This window comes from Balaenoptera musculus, chromosome 8, assembly GCF_009873245.2.
Source record: "Balaenoptera musculus isolate JJ_BM4_2016_0621 chromosome 8, mBalMus1.pri.v3, whole genome shotgun sequence".
NCBI lineage: Eukaryota > Metazoa > Chordata > Mammalia > Artiodactyla > Balaenopteridae > Balaenoptera > Balaenoptera musculus.
Genome location: NC_045792.1, coordinates 8,651,881 through 8,676,334, shown reverse-complemented (window position 1 = coordinate 8,676,334; position 24,454 = coordinate 8,651,881). Strand labels below are relative to the sequence as shown.

The following is a 24,454-nucleotide window of genomic DNA, read 5'->3' as shown; positions in this document are numbered from 1 at the left end:
GTGAGTATTTTCTTCAAGTCTGTTAACTCCTGTGCCCTTAGAGCGCATGCAAAGCCTCTCTCCTTCAGTGTGATTTTTCTGACTTTCGCTTTTTCCTTGGGGGCCAGTTCCAAAGACTCTGAGTCTGGGCGGAGTGTGGTGCTGGGGAAGTGTTTCCTAAGGGGCCGGAGCTGCTGTGAAGGTCGGCAGCCTCTCGTCCTTAGGGAGAGCGATAGGGCTTTGGACGCAGACCCCGGGACAGAGCGGGCAGCATCCAGGGAAATCGTTTTCCCTCTGAACTTGGACGCTGAGCCGTCTGTGCCTCCGAAGTTCAGAAACCAAGGGCATCTGGCCCCTCTGCCTGGGGTGTGCAGACAGAAGCGGCTACCAAGCAAAGCCTCTGGAGCAAAACCCAAAGCTGGCCTGCTGTGCTCTCTGCCTGTTGCCCAGAGGTGGCGGGTGTGGAGGCCGCGCAGATAGGCTCGCGGCTGAGGCAGGGCGCTAGAGGCTGGGCTGCGCGGCTGGTGCTGGGCTTGGCAATGTTCTCTCGTGGCCTTTCTGGCTCTCCTTAGGAAGCTCTTGCTAATGAGAAGCTGCCGGAGCGATGGACCTGGTCTGGATGGTAAATGTGAGGAAGAGCCCACTGGGGTCATGGTAACCAGCACTGTATCTGGGGGAGAACTTCCCTTTGAGGACGGCGTCGTCCGGGTTCAGGGGGAGAAGAATGCAGGGCAGGAGGCATTAGCGGAGTCTGTGCCCTGCCCTGCCCTGGAGGGGGAGCAGTGATGGCACCTCACGTGACCAGTGCTCCTTCCACCTGCCGTCCCCAGGCCAGGCCTGGGGGGGACACTGGGAGGAGAGGAAGTGATGCAGAAAGGGAAGAGTGAGTGCGCAGTAAGCGTCTGCTCTGGGCGTGAGCTGAGTCTGTCTGTAGCTGTACTGGCTTCCCTCTCAGCAGCCTTGAGAGGTAGATGTTCTCACTTAGAGGTGAGAGAACAGAGGCTCGGAACTCATGGAACATACCTCAGGCCTTTAGCTAGTCCCAGCAGAGCCTGAGTTTGACCCCAGGTGTGCGGGGTTGGCTTCTCTCTGCATCCTCAGCGGGTCCTTCTCTGAGGAAGGCCTGTGTGGGAGAAGCAGAGTCACTTGCTTGGGCAGAGGGAGCTCGGGGCTTGAAACCAGAAATGCTGGACCATCCTGGCTTCTCTGCTCACCTGCTTCTATAGAGCTTTGGGCATCTTCTCTGAATGTCCGCGTCCTTGTGTGTCAAATGGGGATGCTCGTTTCTAAATACCTGGTAGGGCTGATCTCAGGCTGCGACAAGCTGGGTATGTGGTACTGCTTTGCAGAGTGGTCAAACGCGGTACAGACATTGTAACGTTTTTCACATTATTCTGGCTTGGTGTTCCCTGCTTGCTGAAGAGGTGACAGGGAGCCCTAATCATAGTGAACGGGATGAAAGGCAATTATTAAGGGACCCTCGGGACCTGCCTTCCCCGTCCCCACCGTTGGGGCAGGAGCTTGCTAACCCCTGTCTCACTTTCTCTTCCATTGCCTCTCTGCTCCTCACGCAGGTATAGAGAAATGTGAGGACCCGATCGCAGCAGAAACTTGGAGGGCCCTCGCCGGGTCCCACAGTTCCCCCCCACAGATGGCTGAGGCAAAGCCTCTGGACCCAACACCAGCCAGCCCAGCCCACGAGGCTTCCACGGGCTAGGAGACTCTCCACCAGCAGGGGACCACCAAGCTTGAGGCCACGGAAGACTCAAGGGCCTTGTGGGAGGACGGAGGGGATGCAAAGTGCCCACTGAACTAAGGCACCTTGAGACCAAAAATTGAGGAGGCAGCTCCGTGTGATCAATGGACCAGTTTAGTATAGGGTCACTTACAGGGTGGGATCGGGATTGGGGTCAGGTGGACGGCGGTCTGGGAGCGCTCCACACCACCAAGGGGCCATCAGGACAATTTTATAGTTAACCTGGGGCAGGGGGGCGGGTACTTGGAAACAGGACATGCATTCTTAAGATTTATGAATGGGTAACTAGTCTCGTGGCTGCCGGGAATACGTCAGGGGAGGTTTTCATCATTGTTTGGGGACTAACAGAGCATAGAGGCTGCCTGGTCCTAAAGATTATTAAACAGTATCTATTAACTGCAAAGCCCTTGATGACAGAGAAGTGATTTACCACACAGTATACAGTCCTGCGCAGGGGAGCGGAAGGAGAGGAGGAGCTGTGAGGGCCCCGAAGGCGTCAGTCACGCTGCCAGCGATGAAGGCCTGAGCTCTGGAGGCCGCCAGCGGAAGGGATCAGGGCTAAGCGGTGTCCGCATTTTGGTACAAGAAGGGATATGCTCAGACTCTTGCTTGTTCAGATTCCAAGACAGAAGGCAGAGGTTCAGCAGGGCCACGGCCTGGAAAAAGCACGTCTCCCCTTCTCACGTTAAACGTGAGCCTCCGTAATCAGCCTGAGCCTAGAAGCGCTATTTCAGAGCCACCCGGCCTCTCTTTGTCCCTTTGTCCACAAGCCAGTTTTCTCCGTGTGTTTCCCCACGTTGGCACTCCTCCATCTACCCTCCATTTGATCCTGTTTCTAACTCCTGACCCATTTTGATTAAAGCATTATTGCCGTATCCTCCAGGGCAGGCCTAGGGAGAGACAGGGGAGGCGTCACTCCCAACTGTGAGGGCCCCTTGCCTGCTCTCATCCCAGCCCTCTGTGTCCCCAGGGAAGATGGCTTGTCAGGGCGGTGCTGTAGGGGAAGGGTGGGGCGGAGGGCATGACCAAAGTACCAGTTACGTTATTAAATATTTTGCTAATGAAGTGCCAGTGGTTGCCGAGTGCTCACTGTCTGCCAGCTCTGCTCTGGGAACGGAGTAGGTAGTGGACACAGAAAAAGGACTGACACCCAAAGCACAGGCACCAGGGTGACGTGACTAGCAAGGAGGGCGGGTGCTGCCGGCTTCGTTCAGGCACCTGTTACGTGTGCAGCTCGCGGCCCCCTGCAGCTGGCCTCCTCTCCCGCGTGTTCTGGCCGCCCCAAACCCTTGGATCTGCCAGGCCAGTGCTTGGCATTTCTGTCTGCCCTCTGAAGCTGCCCATTAGCCCCGATACAGATGTCACCAGCTGTGCCTGTGCTCGTCCTGTCAGGGCTCACGTGGGCCGCTGGGGCAGCATCCCAGGGCCACAGGGTGGTGTGCTGGGGTGCTGACCACTGGCGTGCCCAGAGGAAGCAGTCGTGAGGACACTGAGGACCCGCGGGCGAGCCTGTCGGCAGTTCACGGGCCGGATACAACTCCCTCCCCGCTGAGACAGGTTGTACACACGCCAGTGGTGACAAATAGCAAGTCTCAAAGTGCCCGAGACCCACTCTGGCTTTAAAAGCAGGAGCCACTTGGGATGTCTAAGTCCTCAGGCCCCCAGGGTGGAGCTGCAGCTCAGGTTCAAGAATCCATCTCTCCAGATCAGGTTTACCTGGGGCTTCCCTGGTGGCGCAGTGGTTAAGAATCCGCTTGCCAATGCAGGGGATACGGGTTCGAGCCCTGGTCTGGGAAGATCCCACATGCCATGGAGCAACTAAGCCCGTGCGCCACAACTACTGAGCCTGCGCTCTAGAGCCCGCGAGCCACAACGACTGAGACCATGTGCCACAACTACTGAAGCCTGCGCGCCTAGAGCCCATGCTCCGCAACAAGAGAGCCCACGTACTGCAATTAAGAGTAGCCCCGCTTGGGCTTCCCTGGTGGCGCAGTGGTTGAGAATCTGCCTGCCAATGCAGGGGACGCGGGTTCGAGCCCTGGTCTGGGAAGATCCCACATGCCGCGGAGCAACTAGGCCCGTGAGCCACAATACTGAGCCTGCGCGTCTGGAGCCTGTGCTCGGCAACGAGAGGCCGCGATAGTGAGAGGCCCGCGCACCGCGATGAAGAGTGGCCCCCGCTTGCCACAACTAGAGAAAGCCCTCGCACAGAAACGAAGACCCAACACAGCCACACATACATACATACATACATACATACATAAAAAGAATGTAAGCAGACAAGAATAGCATTAAAAAAAATAATAATAATAAATAAATAAAAATTAAAAAAAAAAAGAGTAGCCCCGCTCACCACAACTAGAGAAAGCCTGCACGCAGCAACAAAGACCCAACACAGCCAAAAATAAATAAACAAAAAGAAACAAAAAAAAAAGATCAGGTTACCTGCCAGCAGCACTCAGGGAAGCCACTAGATGGCGCCATCATCCCACGGTAGAGCCCGTGCCGGGGCTCCTTTTCTGCTCCCTGCAGGGAGACAGGCTCCCTCGCCCACCCGCTTCTGGGGCAGTGTTGGCAGGGTGTTGTCCCTCTCTGGGCGCTCACTCTGGAGGTCTCTTCCCCAGCCTCACCACTGATGGCTTCGAGCCTTTTCCTCATTAGAAAACAGTAATAACGTTACCTCCCTTAGAGGATCGCTATGAATCAGGGAGACAAGTCAGTGTCAACGCACGCCCTGCCCTCAGGGGCTTGTTTAGTTAGGGGATAAGACAGGAACAGGGAAACGTTTAAACAATGCGAGAAAAAACACCAGGGTGGGTGACTCAAGTTGAAAGACTTCCGCCATCCACTCGTCCAGCCCTGAAGGGACAGGGCTGGCAGGAGGGCAATCCCAGTGGCAATGGAGGAACAGATGTGACCATCCAGAAGGAAGAATGAACAGGAAGGAAGTGAAAATGGACGCGTACCAAGCCCCTAACTGTGTTAGGCCCAGGGACTGGAAAATGAACAGACATTCTCTGGTGCCGGCGGCTCAGTGTGGCGCTAGGGAGATGCACAGGGTGTGTGGGAGCTCGGGACGGGCCCCAGAAATGAAGGCTGGGGTGTAGGTAGGAGTCCGGGGCCCTGGGCCCTGAGATCTGTCCTTGCACACCTGGGTCCCAGGCCCAGGATCCCTGCCCCGCACCCCATCCCCGCAGCTCTGGGCACTGACTGTCCCTGGAGGCCCAGGACCTGCCCCCTCTCTGGGCCTCGGCACTCACTCGAGGCTAATGCATGAGCATTACGTTAATTAGTTATTCATTTAATTTAATTCACATTTGGTCTCAATTAAGCTTAAAGTGTTCTTCCTTATAGATGTTACAATAGCACTTGTAATTAAAAAGCAATAACTCTTTGCATGTCTCCTTTAGAGATCCATTGGGAGGCTGGGCTAGTGAGGGGGTGGGGAGAAGCCAAGAAAAGGAAAGCGTCTCTTGGTGGATCTTAGCACTCGGAGGCGGCCACTATGAGTGAAGTCGGGGGAAGTTATCAACACATCATGGGTGTCGGGTGGGCACCCTGAGAACTGGAGAGTGGCACTGGAGCTAATGGGGCAGGTCTCATGCGTGAAGGCGTGGGGTACGGAAAGGATGGAAGAGGGAAGGTAGAAGGATGCAGTCCTTAGAGGCGGAAGAGGGGCCGGATATGCTGGGTAGGCAGAATAATGCCCCCTCCTCCAGAGGGGTCCACAGCCTAACTCCCAGGACCGGTGAATGCTATCTTACATGGCAAATGAGACTGGCAGACGTGGTTAAGGACCATGAGATGGGGAGACTATTTTGGATTGTCAGGGGTGAGCCCAATGTAATCACAACGGCTCCTTACAAATCAGAGGGGGAGGCAAGAGTGTCAGGTGTCAGATTAGAAGATGCTGGCTTAAAAAAATTTTTTTTTAGTTTTTAAATTTAAAATTTTTGGCTGCCACCGAGTGACGTGCCGGGATCTTAGTTCCCTGACCAGGGACCGAACCTGTGTCCTCAGGTTCAGTGAAAGCGGCGAGTCCTAACCACTGGACTGTCAGAAGATGCTGGCTTTGAAGATGGATGCAGGGTCAAGGAATATGGGCAGCCTCCAGAGGCTGGAAAAGGCAAGGAAACAGGATTCTCCCCTAGAGCCTCCAAAACCTTGATTTAGCCTCGTTGAAAACCCATTTTAGATTTCTGACCTCCAGAACTATAATAAATTGGTATTCTTCTAAACTGCTAAGTTTGTGGTAATTTGTTATAGCAGCAATAGGAAACTATTACATGTTCCCAGTGTAAAATGGGGCCAAATCAATATGAAGACAGCAAGACCAAAGAAATCCGCAAAGATTTAAAAAAAAAAAAGTGGAGAGGATGGCCATGGAGCATTTGGATAACATATAAATGCCACATGTGTAACTACCCCGAGTTCCCTGAAGGCAGGACCTGGGCTAAATGTACACCCTTTACAGTATCCAATGTTTGTGAGGAAAACCAGAAAAATGAACTTTCTCATTCCGTCTGTGGTGCTGGGCCCCAGCTTTGATCCTTGCTGTCATTTCTTAGGTCCCAGGAAACTGAGGCAGGAGGGTGTGTGTTGAGTGGGCTGGGAGTGGGGGGACAGGGGAATATTTTTTTTTTCCTTGAGTAAACAGCAACCAGTGTGGTCTGCTAGAGACAGAGATCGAGAAACAAACACATATTCTTGGCTCGTGGCTCTGATTCTCCCACTGGCACCTCTGAAAACCAAGCCAAGTACCAAACTTTCTGGGCAGACAGTGTTGAAGAGAGAGCTTGCGGCGTGTATCCTTGATACTCAGTCCACAAGCCGCTCCCTCGGTATCTCTAAGCAAAGTCTCACAGCACAGAGACCCCACCCCCCACCCCAAACCAGAGGTGATCAGTGAGGCTGTCCCTGAGGTCCACGTGGCTGCTAACTGTATTGCCCTGGATTCCTGGCCAATTCCTAAGATGCTGGATTTTCCTCGAGACTCAACTGCTTCTCCTTGGTATTCCTTGGTCCCTCCTTTTCCTTTGTTTGCATCTTACGGAGCAACACGATGTAAGGAAGAGAAGAACTGAGACTGCCTGAGTTCAGGTCCTGAGTCCTGTTTAAACCCTAGCTGAGTGACCTCAAGCAAACCACTTCACCCCTCTGTGCCTGTTCCCCGTCTGTGAAATGGGGGTATTAAGAGCACTTATTTCACAGGGTTGCTATAAGGATTACATAAGTTAACACTTAAGAAGGCACTTAGAAAAGTGCCTCGTACGTGTTTGCTCAATACAATAAAAATTGTGATCTCAGCAAGTGAAGAACAGAATATTCCGAAGTATTGCGTTGGAAATAGAGATGAAAGATTGAACTCTATGGACTACAGCATCCCTTCCAATCCTGAGTTTTTACGCTCCTGTGAGGAGAATCAGCACTTCTCCAGATTCACTTCCATGCGGTTCCCATTCCCATGTCTGGAAACTTGCTCCTATGTAATAAGAGCCAAATACTTGAAGCTTTATGCCAAGATGTCATGATAAAATGTTTTTTATTTGTACTATAAATGTTAATTAGGAATTCTTTAATGAAACGTTTACCTTTTTTGGATATGGGTCAGGGGAATGGTGCATACAAATAGCTAAGAAGTAGTGTTAGCCAATGTAAAAATAAGGAGTTGTTTGAAAGCCAAAACGGATCCTTAAACTATCTGAGAAATGAAATGTCAGGATCCCGATGCAAAGTGTGAACCTCACTACTAACAAGCTGGGCAACTTTTTAAACCCCTGCATCTCTCTGCCTGTCTCTCATCTGTGAAATAATTGCAGCAGGTTTCTTTACACATGAATAAAAATCAAAGCAAAACAAAACCCTTCAACTGCAGCAGCAACAGGATAGAGCTGACAGAAAAGTTTATGTCTTAGAGAACAGATCAAGAAACGGATTACTTTATGTTAGAATAAAAACATTTAAAAATGATTTGGATGCCTTCATCCCAGGAAGGAGTGAGGAAGACAGCCTGGATGCCTCAGAGCCTCATTCTTGGATGGATTTACTCCACCAGGACCGTGCTTCACACCCAGTGGGAGCACAGTCAATGCTGAGTGAGTGCCCACACCTGCTGTGTGCAGCATGCATGAATGGCAGTGCATTCCCTAGCAACTGAACAGCGTACAATAACTCTGATGAATTCTTAGATTAAATATCCGATACCATGCATCAGGAAAGAATGTTAGCTCTACTTCTGTTTTACCAGTGAGAAATAAAAGGAACTTGTCAAAAAAATTACCTAGTGTGTTCTGCCGGCTTGAGACAGCGCCACCTAGTGGATCAGGCAAATGTCTCCGCTGTGAACGTTGTGGCGTCCTGCTGATGTGGTTTTCGCCAGGATGCAATTTTAAGAGGCTGAGAAATAACCTGTCTTCTTATATGGAAGCCCTGATTCACTCTCCCTCCCCCGCTTCCAGACAGTGGGATCACCACAGTCTCTTTGCCGCGGGATCCCCTCTGGGTGGCACCACCTGCGCTAAGGCCATTGATCAAAGAAGGATGAATGGGACCCTGAGATGATTTGTTTGTATTTAAGGGATGCCCTCTAAGCCCTGTCCCCAGGAAGGCTGTGAGCACAGGGGGTGCCATATTAGCCATTGATTATCGGGGTCCCCCATGTAGAACTCAGTGAAATTCATTTTGTGCCCTCCCAGACTTCTACTTCTTATCCCAACCCTGTGAGGGTTGTTTTCAGGGTTGGACATGACTGCTTGGCATATGAAGGTAGAAAGTGACCCATCATTTATGTCACCACTGCTGGTAGTTACAGGATCTACAGAAGGCAGGCCGAGCTAAAATACCCTTTGTACGAAGCATATTTTTGCCCTTAACACACAAGCCTGTCATTTACATCTGTGTAAAAAAAAAAAAAAAGATTAGTGTACTACTGGCATATAGCATGTACTCAATCAAAGTTCTTTTTCCAACTTGTTTTCTGGTTCTTAATTTTAAGCCAGAAAGTCCTCCTTCAAATAGCTCTAGGGAGCCAGGATGCGACTTCCAAAATGGAACCAGCCTAGAGCCCATCTAGTTAATAACAAATTTCACTTGGTCTGGGGGCTTAGGTATAAAGTTATACCTAAGCCTGGGCATATACATTCCTCACCAGCTTTGGAGAAAGAACTACGAAGATGAAAGAGATGACAGTAACCCCAAATGGACTCTTATGGTAGCCAAATAAGGGAACAAAGGCCGCCGAATCCTGGAAGAAGAAGAATCCAGAGAGACAGCAGCAGGACACACAACTGACGTTTCCATACCCTGCCTCTAATCCCCAAGGAAACCTGAAATATAGAAATGCTGGATTTAGAAGGCTGTGGCCAGGAGTTCGAGGTGAAAGCCAGTCCTTTGGCTGCTGTTGCTTGCTTTCTTGGAGCAGCGGGAAGTGACACCATGGCCTTTGTGGAGCCCGGTGTCAGGATACGCGGAGTGCTCCGTAACCGGCACCTGGATATGTCTCCAGGTCATCACACTGAAATAACCTTTTGAACTTTGATTGTCTTTCTTTCCCAAATGATCTTGACCTTGTAACTGACAATTTTTCATAGTATCAAAAAGGACCAAGTTCTTCCATCTATTGGACAGCAGAAGCCAAAGTGCCCCTTTTCCCAAAATTCATTTACTGAAGTCTTCATTGAAAACCTACCCTAAGCAGATCCCTGTTGCTATTTCCTTTTCAAAAGAGATGGAAAATCTGAGGTACAGGTGCTAAGAAGACGGCAATATCCCTCTTAAGCTGGTGAGAATCTCTCCCCAGGGGCAATTTTGCAACCCTGTTTCTGGAAGCCAGGACTCAAGGGATTTGTCTTAGTGATGAAGAGATGATCCTCCGATCTTAAGGCAGGAAGGCTGTCAGAACAAGACTCCAAACAATACCTTTCTGCTCATCAGTGACATCAAAGCGAGGGAAAGAACAGGGTCTTGGTTTTCCTGAAGATGGCTCAGTAGGACCGCAGTGGTTTGGCACAGATTGGCTCCAGGATGTGATGGATTAGAACCAAGAAAAGGCTCCCAAGGAAGACGAGAGTGAGGAAAGCCAGCAGGACATAGCGGCCAATGAAAAAGGCATCTACAATCTGGAGAAGGAAACATCAAAAGCGAAATTACTGTCACTTCCGCACCCTGGCTGTGCTCATCTGTAATCTCTGATGAATGGGCCCAGAGTCTGTCCATATTTGTAACTTCCAGTAACATCCTGCCCTGAGTCTACCCTGCAAATGGATAAGAAAGAACCTTTTTCTCAACGTGCTGAGCCAGAAATACAAGATAAAGAGAGGCTTAATGAAGTCCAGGGAACAAATGGCTCCATGTAGGAGGTTCACAAACACTCTGAAGACCCTGGACGAGTCCTTTTCTGTTCTGAAATCAGTTCTCTGAAAGAGTTAATGAGAAGCTTGCTTGCTTGGTCTCTGGAAGGCTCATTTGGTGGCTGTCAACTTTTCCTCATGGAGAATTTTAAACATACATAAAGATACGATTGTATAATAAACCCCACACACCCAGGACCCGAGCCCTCCCATCATCAACCCATTGCCAACTCAGGAGATGTCATTTTCAAAATGAAAAGGTGACTCTAAAACTTTCATCAGAAGAGTTCTGAACCCTAACATTCGTAACCCAGCATTCCAAGGGTTGGAGGAAATAGCCATTTTCCTGAGATACTGAAACACGAAGAGGAGAGATAACTTGCCCCAATTCGTGCAGTTGGCTGCTTGGCAACCAGTTGTACTTGAGGCCCCGAAGCTGTTGGTCTTTGCTGACAGAAACCTATGATTGGTATTGGCCCTGCTTGTCTACTGTTCACAGCCAGAGCTCTGTTTTCCGCAGATCCAAATGGTGCTGCTTAAGTCTGGGCAGGAAAAAGCAGTTTAATCTATAGACTTAAGAGAGCAGCAGCACAAACCAAGTGACTGGGGACTCCACAACTTCCGGAAGCTTTCAGAACCCAGTACCTGAAGAGAACCCAAAATACCTGAAGGGTGACTGTGGCTGACAGAATAACAGCCCTAACATGTCCACATCCTCATCTCCAGAAAGTCTGAATATGTTAAATTACATGACAAAGGACAATTAAGGTTGTAGATGGAATTAAGGTTGCTAATCAGCTGACCTTAAAATAGGGAGATTGGCCTGAACTGTCCAATACAGGTGGCCCAATGTAATCACAAGGGTCCTTAGAAGTGGTAGAGGGGTGCAGGAGAGAGGGTCAGAGAGAAAGATGTGAGGATGGAGGCAGAGTCAGAGAGACGTTACTTTGCTGGCTCTGAAGATGGAGCGAGGGGACTGCAAGCCGAGGGTGGCCTCCAGAAGCAGGAAAGGGCACGGAAACATCCTTCCGCAGAACCTCCAGAAAGGAAGACAGCCCTGCCAACCCCTTGATTTTAGCCCAGTGAGGCTGATTTGGGGCTTCTAACCTACGGAACTATATAAGACAGTAAATTTGTGTTGTAAGCCCCTAATTTTGTGGTAATTTGTTACAGCAGCAGTAGGTAACTAATACAGTGGCAATACACAAAGCACCTTTCAAGTCCGAGCTCTGCTGTGATCACTGAGTTCCAAAGACACCAAGAAGGAAAGGGCTGCTCCAGAGATTACCCTAACAGCCAACTTAAAACAAACGTCAGCTTGATGAAAGCGCTTTAACATAACTTTGACCTTGGCTTCAGGACTGAACAAGTCTCTTGCGAGCTGCGTGTTTGCTGGTTTGACGCGGTTCACTTTTTAATTAGCCAATTAGCAGGCTTTGGGTGAGGAAGGCCCAGGCCATGTATTATTGATACAGTATTGAGCCAAGCTGCTGCAGGGGCTGGTGCTCAAAACCTGAAAATGAGATCCTGCTGGCCATGCTGACGAACATATTTTGCTCAAAGCTCATTCTGCTCTCCTGGGTCTGAATCTCATATGACAGAGGAAAGAGGGATTGATTTCAAAACAGTGTTTGCTCTGTACCCTTCTTCCAATGTTCACATCTGCAGCAATCCAGAAATACGCAGCCTTCATTGCTCTCCCCATTGTAGACAGGAAAACCAGGGTGGGAGTCTGCGCCCCAGCTCACACACACAGTCCTGACACAGTCAGAGTGGTTTTCAAATGTTGACCAAAAAAAACCTGGCATGTATGAAAATAATTCCTCAGTTTTGTGTGGTAAGTATTATTTCCCTTGGAATTTTCAGAACAAATTTCCTCCCTTTTGCCATGGTCAGTCCTAGATAGAACTGGAAATGTGTGCCGATTTTAGTTCAGGAGTTATGTCATTTTGTGTAGTCTAGTGTCTAGTGTCAAAATAGTCGCCTCTGCACTTGCTGCGAAGGCCCTCGATATTCTGTGGAGTCCCCAACAATGAAGGTTTTGAAGACAGACCTCAGCTTGAATCCTTGCTCTGCCTCTTCCTATACATGTATGACCTTGGGCAAGTTACCCTAACCCCTTCCAGCCTCGGTGTCCTTACCTATGAACTGGGGACACTGACAGCACCTGTGTCATACCACTTAGGGTTGTCCTGAGGTTTACATGAGAGCTTGTCAATAACAGGCTTAGCACAGGACCTGGCACACAGTGATGCCTTAAAAAACATTAGCTCCGGGCTTCCCTGGTGGCGCAGTGGTTGAGACTCTGCCTGCCAGTGCAGGGGACACGGGTTCGAGCCCTGGTCTGGGAGGATCCCACATGCCGCGGAGCAACTGGGCCCGTGAGCCACAACTACTGAGCCTGCGCGTCTGGAGCCTGTGCTCCACAACAGGAGAGGCCGCGATAGTGAGAGGCCCACGCACCGCGATGAAGAGTGGCCCCCGCTTGCCGCAACTAGAGAAAGCCCTCGCACAGAAACGAGGACCCAACACAGCCATAAATAAATAAATTAATTAATTAAAAATTAAAACAAAAACAAAAAAAACATTAGCTGTTATCACCGTGACAGCTTAAAAATTAAAACAGAGGAAAGAAGCTGCTCGAAAAAGTAATGGGACACAGGAAGTCAATACTGTGATCAATATCGTAGGGATCGGGGCTTCCCTGGTGGTGCAGTGGTTGAGAATCTCCCTGCCAATGCAGGGGACACGGGTTCGAGTCCTGGTCTGGGAAGATCCCACATGCCGCAGAGCAACTAGGCCCGTGAGCCACAATTACTGAGCCTGCGCGTCTGGAGCCTGTGCTCCACAACAACAGAGGCCACGATAGTGAGAGGCCCGCGCACCGCGATGAAGAGTGGCCCCCACTTGCCGCAACTAGAGAAAGCCCTCGCACAGAAACGAAGACCCAACACAGCCAAAAATAAATAAATAAAATAAATTAAATAAATTAAAAAAAAAAAAAAGATTGGAGGGATCTGAGACCAGCTCTGTATGGTAAAGCCAGAGCCCCAGTCAGGAATGAACCAGAATGGGTGGGGTCTAGGAGAGATGATAAAAATCCACGTAGACAGGTAGGTGCTGGGAGATGTGGTTCTAGAAACGAGGACCAAAGGGGCTTCCCCTAAGGCTGTTAGTGTTAAATGCACCAATCTCTACGACTCCCACTTTCCAGAGAAAGCCTTCCTCACTGCTTCCTCACTGCTCTTCTCTATGGAAGGTACTCCCTCCTTGCCACAAGTGGAAAAATGCAAACACATGGAGGTGACAATGCATGTCGTCCAGCACCCGAGAGCACTGCCTCGGTGCTGCCCGGGATGCGCGTTTCCGAGCCGAGGCCACCAGGAGTGGGAGCCTCTTACTCAGGGCAGGCTCTTCCCGCCTGTCTGCCTGACTCCGGCCCTCACACCACGAGGTGGCTTCTGGGCTCACTGCTCGTTCCATTTGATGCAAACTGGAGACGAGAACAGATTAGGCAAATAGCTGCCCGGGGGTGTCGCAAGGGGGCATCGGAAGGACTGTCTCTTCCTGGGGGAGGGGGGAGGGGGTTAAAACTCCCTCTGAGCTCCCCCCATCCTGGTTTCAACTTTACAATTTTTCTAACACACTTCGGCCCTCCTGGCATCAGGGACCATGTGGGGCAGGATGGAGGTCCAGAGCAAGAGAAAGAAGAGACACAACCCAGGATGCAAAACAAAACCCATGGTTTTACCTTCATCTCGGCCTCAGGGGCGGGGAATTCACTGGCTCGGGGGAACAGCAACAGAACTGCCGTGATGATCAGAGCACCGAGGAACACGAAAATGACGGAGAACCTGGCAGTGAAAGACAGAGGGTTAAAAGCGCTGTTCGGTCTCCCTTCTAATCAGCTAGGCCGGGACTGGCTCTTCCCTGTGTGGATATCCTGTTTCAGTCCATTAACAGGGCCCAGTGTGCTGCCCACACCGCCCAGGGAATTTAGAAATGTTTTCCCCTTCATCCCAAAACACTCCTTCCCAGACAGGTACCAGCGGGACGCATTTCTGTTTATTCCTGGGAACTCCAAATTCCTAAGAATGGGAATTGGTAGTTTTTACCTTTGCCTCTGTGCGGTCATGATCGGGAAAAAGCGAAGCAGCCCCGCCCCCCAGTGCTGTGTTTTAAACCAGGAAACTTGAGTAAATGATGTAACTTGCTGATTTGTACCTACACTGTCTGGCCAGGGAGTGTGACTCTACGGTGACCTTAGAGTCAGTTTATGGCCTGATTCTTTCTTAAGTCAACGCCAGCCCAAGTCACCTACGACTCTTCAGCGTCCCAGGACCCGGGTCTGGAGCCTCAGGGGCTGGACCCAGTGCCTGCTGTAAATCTCAACAATTAAGAAACACACACACATACAACCCCAAGAAACTCAACAGGCACCGAAAGCGGATTCCCTTTTCATCCCCTGTGTCCCCATCTCCTCAACACTGAGAGCTGACAAACACCACTCCCCTTCTCCTCCCATCTCTGCTTCCGAGCATAAATAACACAGTTAGTGCTTATGATGAAGTGAAAATGCAACTCATTCAAACTGCCAGTAGTTACAACAATGAGCTTCTGAATTCTAAACGTTTCACGAGCGTCAGCGATGGCACTTCTAATCGCTTTTACCTGGGACTCCTGGCTGGAGAGAAGGCCTTACCTAGCTATACCTGAGGCTCTGGACAGCAGCAGACACAGCAGAAGCACTGACACCCAGAGCAGGGCGAGGATGAACACGCCGGCCCCCACGCCCAGCACGGTGCCAGCCATGCAGGGGAGGCAGCGGAGAGCTGCAGGCCTGGACCCCCCGGCCCGATGAGCCGTCCGTCCCCGGTGCTGTGGGTACCGCCAGGCTTCCGTGCACTCCTGGGTTTCCTGGTGGGCGGTCAGACAAACACAGAAAGTCCCAATTCATTCTGGGGAATTTTTGATGATTGCTGTGGTAGGAGGATTCGTCAGTACAGGTCTTTGGGAATGTCGAGTCCCTTAATAGGAATTAAAAATTTAGAACCTAAACCTTTCTTTTTTGGTGAGGACTGAGAAGCTGCTTTCTGCTCCACGTGGGTCACTTCAAATTCGGAATCTGAGTTTATCTTCCCACAACCTACGAGCTGGATTCTCCCTTGATACAAAACCCTAACCGAGGGCTGTAAAAGGTCCAGGACCCGAGAGCTCCAGGGCCCACGAGAAGTCGAAGCTCTCGGGTTAAGTCTGTGGTGGGAGCTGTGACTCCGCAGGCAATCACAAGACAGAAACACCTAATCCTTGGAGAAGAAGAAGAGCCATCCCTGTTTCTGAACGTTCACTTGTGCTAAGTACCTTACAAATATAGCGCATTCAATCACGGCAATAAGCTTCTGAGGTAGGTATTATGTCCACGTCGCAGAAGACGTAACTGCGGTATAAGGTGACGGGATAGTATTAACAAGCCCGGTGGCTCACAGCAACAGACAGCTATAGGTTCACAGTCCTGGGGGCCAGAATTCTGAAATTAACGTGTCAGCCAGGTCACACTTTTTTCCAAAGGCTCTAAGAGAGAATTCTTCCTGCCTCTTCCAGCTCCTGGTGGCCCCAGGTGTTCCTTGGCTTGTGGCTGCATCATTGCAATCTTTGCCTCTGTCTTCACATGGCCTCCCCTGTGTCTCTGTCTTCTTCCTGTCCCATCTCTTCTGGGGACACTTGTCATTGGATTTAGTTCCACCCAAATGATCCATCATGATCTCATCTCAAGATCCTTAACTTAATTGCATCTGCAAAGACCCATTTTCCAAATAAACCTGTCACATTCACAGGTTCCAGGGGTTAAGATGTGGACATATCTTTCTTGGGGCCACCGTTCAACCCACTCCAGGGTAACACCATATAGTACCTCCCCTGATTTTCCCTTTCAGTATCAGAGGCAAGCCTTAAGTACACAATTTCCTCCTCAGGCTGATGGTTTTCTTTACCCTAATGGCTTAAATACCACAAAAATGATTACCTATGAGAATTTCTGTTATAAAGATATTGGAAAGTAAGTCCTAAGCATGAACTGCTAACCAACAAAACCCTACATAAATTCACTCAACATTTATTTATTTATTTATTTATTTATTTATTTATTTTACCACATGGAGAGGCATGTGGGATCTCAGTTCCCCAACCATGGATCGAACCCACGCCCCCTGCATTGGAAGCGCGGGGTGTTAACCACTGGACTGCCAGGGAAGTCCCAGTCAACATTTATTTTGCACCTACCTTGTAGAGCATTGCTACAAGCTGGGGATCACAAGGTAAATAAGACATTACTTCTGACAGAAGCTTAAGACCTATTGGAGAACACTGCTATGCAGACGACTCTCCATTCTGATCAGTAGGAAAAACAAAGTGCAATGGGAATTGAGACTTGAGAAGGGCTTTACAAAGGAGGTGACCTTGCATGGGCCCATTTGGGAGAGAACCATGGCCAGAGGACAGAGTAAGGGAGAGGTGGGCAGAGAGGCCTGGCAGCAGGTGGGCGTGGCCCCCTTGCCCATTCCGCCCTCATTAGAGCACAGGGGTGTCGGGTGTCCTCAGTAACTCAATATGCCAAGGGTTTTCCCACCTCTGGGTCCTTGGGCCTGCTGTTTCCACTGCCTGGAATGAACCCCTGACCCCAGAGAAGCCGTCTACCATTTGCAGGGCTGGCTGCTCCTCGTCCTTCTGACCCAGCTTTAAACGCAGCCTCCTCAGAGAGGTCTTCCCTGACTGTCCCAGCTAAAGGAACCCACGTTCACTCCAGTTCCTTCAGAGCGCACTTCACAAGCTGTAGTTCACATTCTGATTTATTGTTCACGGGTTTACTTTCTGTCTCTCCAGCTAGAATAGTAAACTCCAGGAGGGCAGAGACTTTGTATCTTGCTCACTACAGTCTCGCCGGTTGTTTTCTACAGAGGTTATAAGTAATAGATATTTGTTGGATGAATACATGAAGCAGTGCTAACAAGCCCACAAAAGTCCAGTGAAGGAGTGATAGGATCGTATCTAATCTTAGAGAAAGATGACTCTGGCTTCTGGTCAATATGCTGGACAGAGCTGACACGGGAATTACCCCACACAACAGCAAACACATAGAAAGGCTTAATAAAATAGAACGAAAAGAATTTAATACACAGCGCAGCTTGAAAGCAATAAAGGGAAATCCTTAAGTGCTATAAACAAAAATGTAACTCAAAGCCTGGATAGTAAGCAGGAGCTGAGCCCAAAGACCTGCAGGGGTCCTGGAACCAGGTGCAAACCTTAGGAGTGGTCCTCTCCTCGACAGGTGAGGTCTCAGACCCATGATACAGAGAACTAGAACTGAGAACAAGGTATAAAAATGGGCTCTGTAAGGGCTCAGCTGTCTTTGAAACAGGGACTAAAAAATTTGATGCTGACATGGTTGGAAGAAAGCGGGCCAAGAACCTGAGGCCATGGGTGAAAAAAGAACAACCCAAGAGAAATCTGCATCCCAATCCTTCATCACATGCAGGAGAGGGGTTCGGATCACACTACCACTGAGGTGTGGGAATCCCAAGTAGTAAGAGTAACATGAAAGCCACACTAACAGTGAGAAGCCCATAGGATCCCAGCAGAGACAAATGGAAACCTCTCTGGAGGGAGGTCAGCATGCAAGGTTCCCACTGGAGTGAGTGTAAAATAGAGGTTTTCAGACATACAAAGACTGGAATGGAGTTCACCCCTCATAGATATACTTCACCAAGAAGGAAAATGAACTAAGAAAGAAGGTGTGAGATGTAAGGAGGAATGGTGAGAAAAATATTAGTAAATACTGACAGTAAAGACTTCTTTAATGATAAGGACTAATTTCTTGATGAGTTAAAAACAAGGAAGAACTAAAATATTTGTCGACAAGTGGAAGGTGAGAAAGGACAGCTCAAAGTTAAATCATTCCATAGTTATTATTTTGCTCTGAAGAGGTGAGAATTAATGATTTTACCTATAGGCTTTGTTAAGCTAAATATGCATGTTAAAAAAACACACAGGTAAACACCAGATAACATAAATAGGATGAATAACTTCCATACTAGTAGAGTGAGAAAAATAAAGGAAGAAAGCAGAAGGCAGGAATGGAAAGAAGCAAAGGAAAATACAAAATAAGACTGTAAAACTAAGCCCAAATATAACAGTAATCATAGTAAATGTAAGCAGATTACACTTGACTATTAAAAGAGATTCTTATATTAGATTTTTTTTTCGAACAGCTCTTTATAAAAGCTGCGCAGAAAGCATAATGAGAGAGAGGCTGAAAATAAAGAGAGTGAAAAAGACATACAAAGCAAATACTACCAAAACAAAAAGAGGGGAAAAGGGGAATTGTTCAATGGATACAGAGTTTCAGTTGTGCAAGATGAAAAAGTTCTAGAGATCTGTTACACAATGATGTGAATATACTTAACACTGCTGAACACTCAAAAATGGTTAAGGTAGTAAAATTTATATATGTGTTTTTTACCACAATTACCAAAAAAAAGAAAAAAACAAGCAAAACAAAACAAAATACAGTCTGGTAAAGCAATATCAGTATCAAGCAAAACAGAGTGTAAAGCTTTGAAAAATATTAATAACAACAGTCACAAAAGGAATAATTTAACAAAAAAATACAACTCAAAACACATGAACCTAAAACAAAGCCTCAAAACATATAAAGCCAAAACTGAATCACCGCAATATACGGAAAAGCCCACAAATTTCATGCAAGATTTTAATATACCTCTTTCAGAAACTGATAGATCAAGCAGCTAAGAATAAACACTTGACAAAGAGGATATACAAATGGCCAACAAATATGTGAAAAGGTGCTCAACTTCATTAGTCATCAGGAAATTGCAAATGAAAACCAAAATGCAGTACCTCTAGACACCTACCAGAATGGCTAAAATGAAAATGACAGATAACACCAAGTGTTGACAAAGATGTGGAGTAACTGGAACCCTCACATCCTGCTGGTGAGAGTCTAAGTTGTTACTACCGCTTTGGAGACTCTTTGGTAATATCTAATAAAGCTGAATATACGTGAACCCTAGACCCAGCTCTTCTCTTCCTGGGTGTGTCCCCAACAGACACATACACATAAGTTTACTAAAAGACATTTACAAAAGTTCACCGCAGCCCTATTTGAAATAGTTAAAAACTGAAACAACCTAAATATCCATCAGTCGAATAGTTAAAGTGTGGTATTATACATACAATCTCTTCATTCATACAATGGAATAGTAGAAAGCAGCAAAAATGAACAAACTACAACTATACCCAGCAATGTGGGTGAGTTTTGCAAATATTGAGTGTAAAAAGCTAAAGGCAAAAGAGTTCATACTGTATAATTCCACATATATAATGTTTAAAAACAGGTCAAACTAATTTTGGGGTTAGAAGTCAGGAGTGTGGTTACCTTGTAGAAAGTAGTGACTGGAGGGGGCCTGAAGGGGGTTCTGGGGTGCTTATGAAATTTTGTTTCTTCATCTGGGTGTTGGTTACATGGCTTTGTTAATTCTGTTAAATTGTATCTAGCTGTACACTTCTGATTTGCATATTTTTTGGTATGTGTGTTATACCTTTTTTTTTTCCCAAAAAAGTTTACTTCAAAGAAAGTCTGAAGAGACATACCAGACAAATGCAATATATGGGCCTTGTCTGGGTCCTGATTCAAACAAACCAACTATACAAAACCTTTTATGAGATGACTGGGGAAATCTGAACAGTATCTGGATACTTGATGATATTAAGGAATTGCTGTTTATTTTTTAAATGAAAAATATTGTTTTTTTAAAAATGTGGGGACTTCCCTGGTGGTGCAGTGGTTGGGAATCCGCCTGCCAATGCAGGGGACACGGGTTCGAGCCCTGGTCCGGGAAAATCCCACGTGCCATGGAGCAGCTAAGCCCATGCACCATAACTACTGAGCTTGCGCTCTAGAGCTTGTGAGCCACAACTATTGAGCCTGCGTGCTGCAACTGCTGAGGCCCGCCTGCTGCAACTACTGAAGCCAGTGCACCTAGAGCTCGTGCTCCGCAACAAGAGAGGCCACCGCAATGAGAAGTCCATGCACCGCAACGAAGAGTAGCCTCTGCTCGCTGCAACTGGAGAAACCCCACGCGCAGCAACGAAGACCCAACGCAGCCAAAAATAAATAAATAAATAAATAAATAAAATTTTAAAAAATGTGATGGTGTTGTGGTTATACTGCTACAAGATTATTTCTGATATACAGGTACACACACACGCACACCAGAGATAAGAGAAAACGATGTCTGGGAACTTTGTAATTATTCAGGGGAGAGGAGAAGACGGGGGCTAATATGAAACAAGGCTGGTCATGAGTTAACTGTTGAAGCTGGGTGGTGAATATATGAATGTTTGCTATACTATTTTCTGCACTTCTGAATATATTTGAAACTTTTGCAATAAAAAGATGTGTGTATGAATAAGTATACATGTATAAGTAGGAATAAATCCAACAAAAGATGTGAAGATTTTTATAGCAAAAATTATAAAACTTTATTTGAAGATACATATTTTTAAAAGGCCTGAATAGAGAAATAACTCATGTTCCTGAATGGATGGGATGGTTTAATATTGAAATATCTCAATTTTCCTTAATCTATCAGTTCAATGCAATTCTAACCAAAATCTCAAAGTAATTTTTTGTGGAACTTGAAAACTGATCCTAAATTCATATGGAAAAGCAAAAGCCCAAGAATAGCGAAAACAATTTTGAGAACAGGATGGAAACTTGCCTTTCGTGTTACCAACTGCCGCAAGACACATTATAAAACCAAGGTAATTAAAACAGTGTGATAGTGGCATAAAGACACGTGAGCCAGTGGAATAAAACAGAGAACCCAGAAGCAGGTCCATGCATTTATGAGGACTTTGCACAAGACAGAGTTGGCTTTATAGTCAGTGGGTAGAGGATTTCATAGATAGTGTTGGGACAAGTGATTATCCAATCAGAAAAGAATAAAACCAGATCTCTACTTTATATCATACGCAGAAGCCAATTTTAAATGGAAAGTAATTCATAATAAAACAGCATATGTTTAAATATACAAATGTTCAGGCTGACTACACTAGAATACATAAGGAAGTAACGCACTCAGATGCTCGCACCTAAACTTAGAATCACCATGAACGCAAAAGCTACAAATGCTGGCTGATGCAGGTGTGTTATACGGCAACTCAAATACCACGAGCTGGGCTGCCTTCAGGTATGGGGTTTTCTAGAGTGATGAACAACTCCTGTTAAAAAGTTCCAAACCACAAATAAGTATACTTTCCCCTTGATTTACATTAGAGTTGCATTCCTGGAAATTTTACTATATTAAACTGTGCCAAAAAATACATTATGCTTATACAGAAAAGGGAGTTAGGTTCTAGGCTCATATTATAAATGAGTATCCTGTGAGACACTCAAAATTTGTGCAGAAGGAAGGACGATTCTTTACTATGAGGGGCTGTCCAGTGTATTGCAGGACTTCTAGCGTCCCCAGACCTGCTTTGTAAACCCTGGTAGTGTCTCCAAAATCACAATAATAACCAGAGGTGCCCTCATGAATTCCAAAATGACCAAAGGGGCATTGCCATCCCCTTAAAGAACCACGGTCCTAGATAAACTCTGGCATAAAGAGACATGTAGAAGGGTGTTCATAATAGCAAAACATCTGAAAAAATCTAAATGTCCATCAGTAAGGGAATGGGTATTATATACTCAGAATGAACACTTAAAATGAATGAACTTGAGCTGGCCTTATTGATATGAATGTATCTCAGAAACAATATTGAGTCTAAAAGCAAGTTGCAAAATGAAGCCCACAGTACTATGCTACTTGTATCTTTAAAATTTAAAAAATACCTAAATAGTAATATACATGTAGTTTATGAGCTACACATATACAGTAAACATAAAAACATGGGCATAAATGATGGAAAGCAATTTCAGAAGAGCGTTTGTCTCTGGGGAGCGAGGAAGGAAAGAGAATGAGCCCTGCTTAGAATCTGCAGGAATTAGGAGGTACTGACCCCAGTGCAGAAGCCGGCACTGGAGGGCTGCCTGCTGGGGGCCCGAGTGGTGTGGTTAACGGACGACAGTCGCTACGCACTTTCAAATCACAGAAGCATGCAGGAGAAAGGGTGGAAGGGTGTAATCCGGATACACTGATCCCCCTTTTCTGTCAGTGCGTTAACAGATGATGCCACATCGATGGCATTTTGGTAGCGTGACAATTGATTTTTCCCAGACTTGCATTTTATTTCATTATAAAGGTAGAGGCATTATCCTAACATTTTAAAATTCAAACCATATTGAAGTGTTTAAAGTAGAAAAAAAGTGTGAAAGTTACCCCCCTGCCCAATTATCTTTGAAGGTTTGGAACAGCTATAAAGGAAAATGAAGAAGAATCCTCCAGAAGGGCAGTTCACTCCTGTAACCCACTGTTTTCTTTTTTCTTTCTTAAAGATTTATTTTTTATTGAGGTAACACTGGTTTATAACATTATATGTTTCATGTGTACAACATTATATTTCCACTTCTATATGCCCTACTGTGTGCTCACCACCAAAAATTTAGTTTCCATCTGTCACCCTACATTTGATCCCCTTTACCCATTTTGCACCCTCCCCGCCTCCCCCCCTGATAATCACTACTCTGTTCTCTGGATCTATGTCTTCTTTTTGTTTGGTTTGGTTTGTTCATTTTTGTTTGTTTATTCCACGTATGAGTGAAATCATACGATATTTGTCTTTCTCCGTCTGATTTAAGCACTGGTAGGGACTTGGAGGATACAAAAGAAATACGATGTGACTCTTGCCTTAATAGCCTGTGGTTTGTTGACATCAACAGCACATGAAACAATTAGGAAACACTAAACAAAGATATGACAATGTGCCAAACTTAATTTATAGTTAATTTCCCCCAAAGATAAAAATACTACTACATATCTGCAGGAGCACTGTCATCTTCAGAGCACTTCTTCACTTGTATTATTTGGGGGAAATATTGCTTTGGCTGGAGTTACTGTGGGTCTTCATGGTACAGCTAGAACTAATGCTGGGCCCTGGCATATGGGTAGGAATGGGAAAGGTGAAACAGAAATGGAAGGGGATCCATGGAGAGAAAATAGTTTGAACAAAGAGGGTGAGACAAGATTGGCCACTGAGTATCTGGAGAATAATGTGGAGACTGGCCTCAGCCAGAGCAGAGGCAATAACGTTGTGTAGACCAACTGTTCAGGACCAGTTCTGGGCCTTTAATATTTGGGGGGAAAGTGTTTAAAAGCTTGAGATTTGGAGTTAACCTTCTTATACTCCTAGTGATCAAACTGACTTTAGTTAAATTCTAAATTAAGAATAGGGCATGGGGGCTTCCCGGGGCTTCCCTCGTGGCGCAGTGGTTGAGAATCTGCCTGCCAGTGCAGGGGACACGGGTTCGAGCCCTGGTCTGGGAAGATCCCACATGCCGCGGAGCAACTGGGCCCGTGAGCCACAATTACTGAGCCTGCACGTCTGGAGCCTGTGCTCCGCAACAAGAGAGGCCGCGATAGTGAGAGGCCCGCGCACCGCGATGAAGAGTGGCCCCCGCTTGCCACAACTAGAGAAAGCCCTCGCACAGAAACGAAGACCCAACACAGCCATAAATAAATAAAAAATAAATAATAAATTGCCATATCTTTAAAAAAAAAAAAAAGAATAGGGCATGACTGAGGAAGCACTGCAAGCTTCTTACATCTTCCTGAATGGAGATAACGTTTTAGGTTTTCTCTCTCATAAGAAGGAGCCCAAAACCCAACTCTGTCCTCCCTTAACTGGGAGAAGGTATTAGTCTAAATTCCCCCGCCCTGTCGCAGATTCAAACTGGCGACAGGAAAACAGTGCCCTCAGGTCTCATCTTCAGAATTTTCGCCTGCTACCTACCAGTAGCTGGGAGAGAGATTAAGGTTTCGGTCACAAGGTATTTCGAACCGGGCACTGACATGTCACTTTCTTAAGAGCATGAGAAATAAAGCATTCCTGCCTTTTCCGCCCCCAATTCAGCAATTATTGGCCGCCAGGCCTTGGGTCCAGATCGGCGGTGAGGGTAGCCTGAGAGGTCCCTGCACCGCCATCCGCCCACGCCTTCCTCTAGCCTCCTCAGCCCCATCCCCTTCCATTCTCTCCTCTCCGCGGCCACCCCCACTCATCTCACCTCCCCGCCCCCCCCCCATCTGGCTCCCCATCTCCCGGGTCCCCTACTCACACCTCTCAGTCCGGCCTGTTTCAGCCCACAAGGGATGTGGTCTACTCAGGGCGAATCACAAGTGGGTTTTCATCCAGGCAA

At 47.2% G+C, this 24,454-nt stretch overlaps 2 protein-coding genes across 13 annotated transcripts in view; one reads left to right on the top strand and one right to left on the bottom strand.

The window, feature by feature from the left end:
* Positions 1–3,232, top strand: part of SLC37A2 (solute carrier family 37 member 2) — a 30,549-nt gene extending 27,317 nt beyond the window's left edge. For 7 of the 11 annotated variants that reach the window (XM_036859934.1, XM_036859926.1, XM_036859935.1 and 4 more), the window contains one exon: positions 1,554–3,231. Coding sequence is in view for 3 of the 11 variants with exons in the window: in XM_036859930.1 (XP_036715825.1) it covers positions 1,554–1,569 (16 nt within the window). In the remaining 8 variants the exon portion in view is untranslated. Of the gene's footprint in view, positions 1–1,553 lie in introns of all 11 variants that reach the window. The other 4 variants (XM_036859930.1, XM_036859933.1, XM_036859932.1 and 1 more) reach the window with 1 other exon arrangement.
* On the bottom strand, positions 14–24,454 carry TMEM218 (transmembrane protein 218). 2 transcript variants are annotated; one of them, XM_036859937.1, is made up of 4 exons: positions 24,374–24,454; positions 14,786–15,000; positions 13,835–13,937; positions 14–1,102 (listed from the first exon to the last, which is right to left on the bottom strand). In XM_036859937.1, exons 2-4 carry the CDS (start codon positions 14,893–14,895, stop codon positions 1,016–1,018), a joined length of 300 nt encoding a protein of 99 aa, XP_036715832.1. In that variant the 5' UTR covers positions 14,896–15,000; positions 24,374–24,454; the 3' UTR covers positions 14–1,015. The 2 variants fall into 2 exon arrangements, with proteins under 2 accessions (XP_036715832.1, XP_036715831.1); XM_036859936.1 differs by lacking the exon at positions 14–1,102 and adding an exon at positions 7,252–9,852.

Excerpts from the sequence above, each read along its gene's own strand:
- TMEM218 (XM_036859936.1), bottom strand. The coding sequence starts at position 14,895 with ATGGCTGGCACCGTGCTGGGCGTGGGGGCCGGCGTGTTCATCCTCGCC. Across the intron at positions 13,938-14,785 it reads AGAGCCTCAGGTATAGCTAG|GTTCTCCGTCATTTTCGTGT; the intron begins GTAAGGCCTTCT and ends TTTCACTGCCAG. Across the intron at positions 9,853-13,834 it reads CCCCTGAGGCCGAGATGAAG|ATTGTAGATGCCTTTTTCAT; the intron begins GTAAAACCATGG and ends TTCCTTCTCCAG.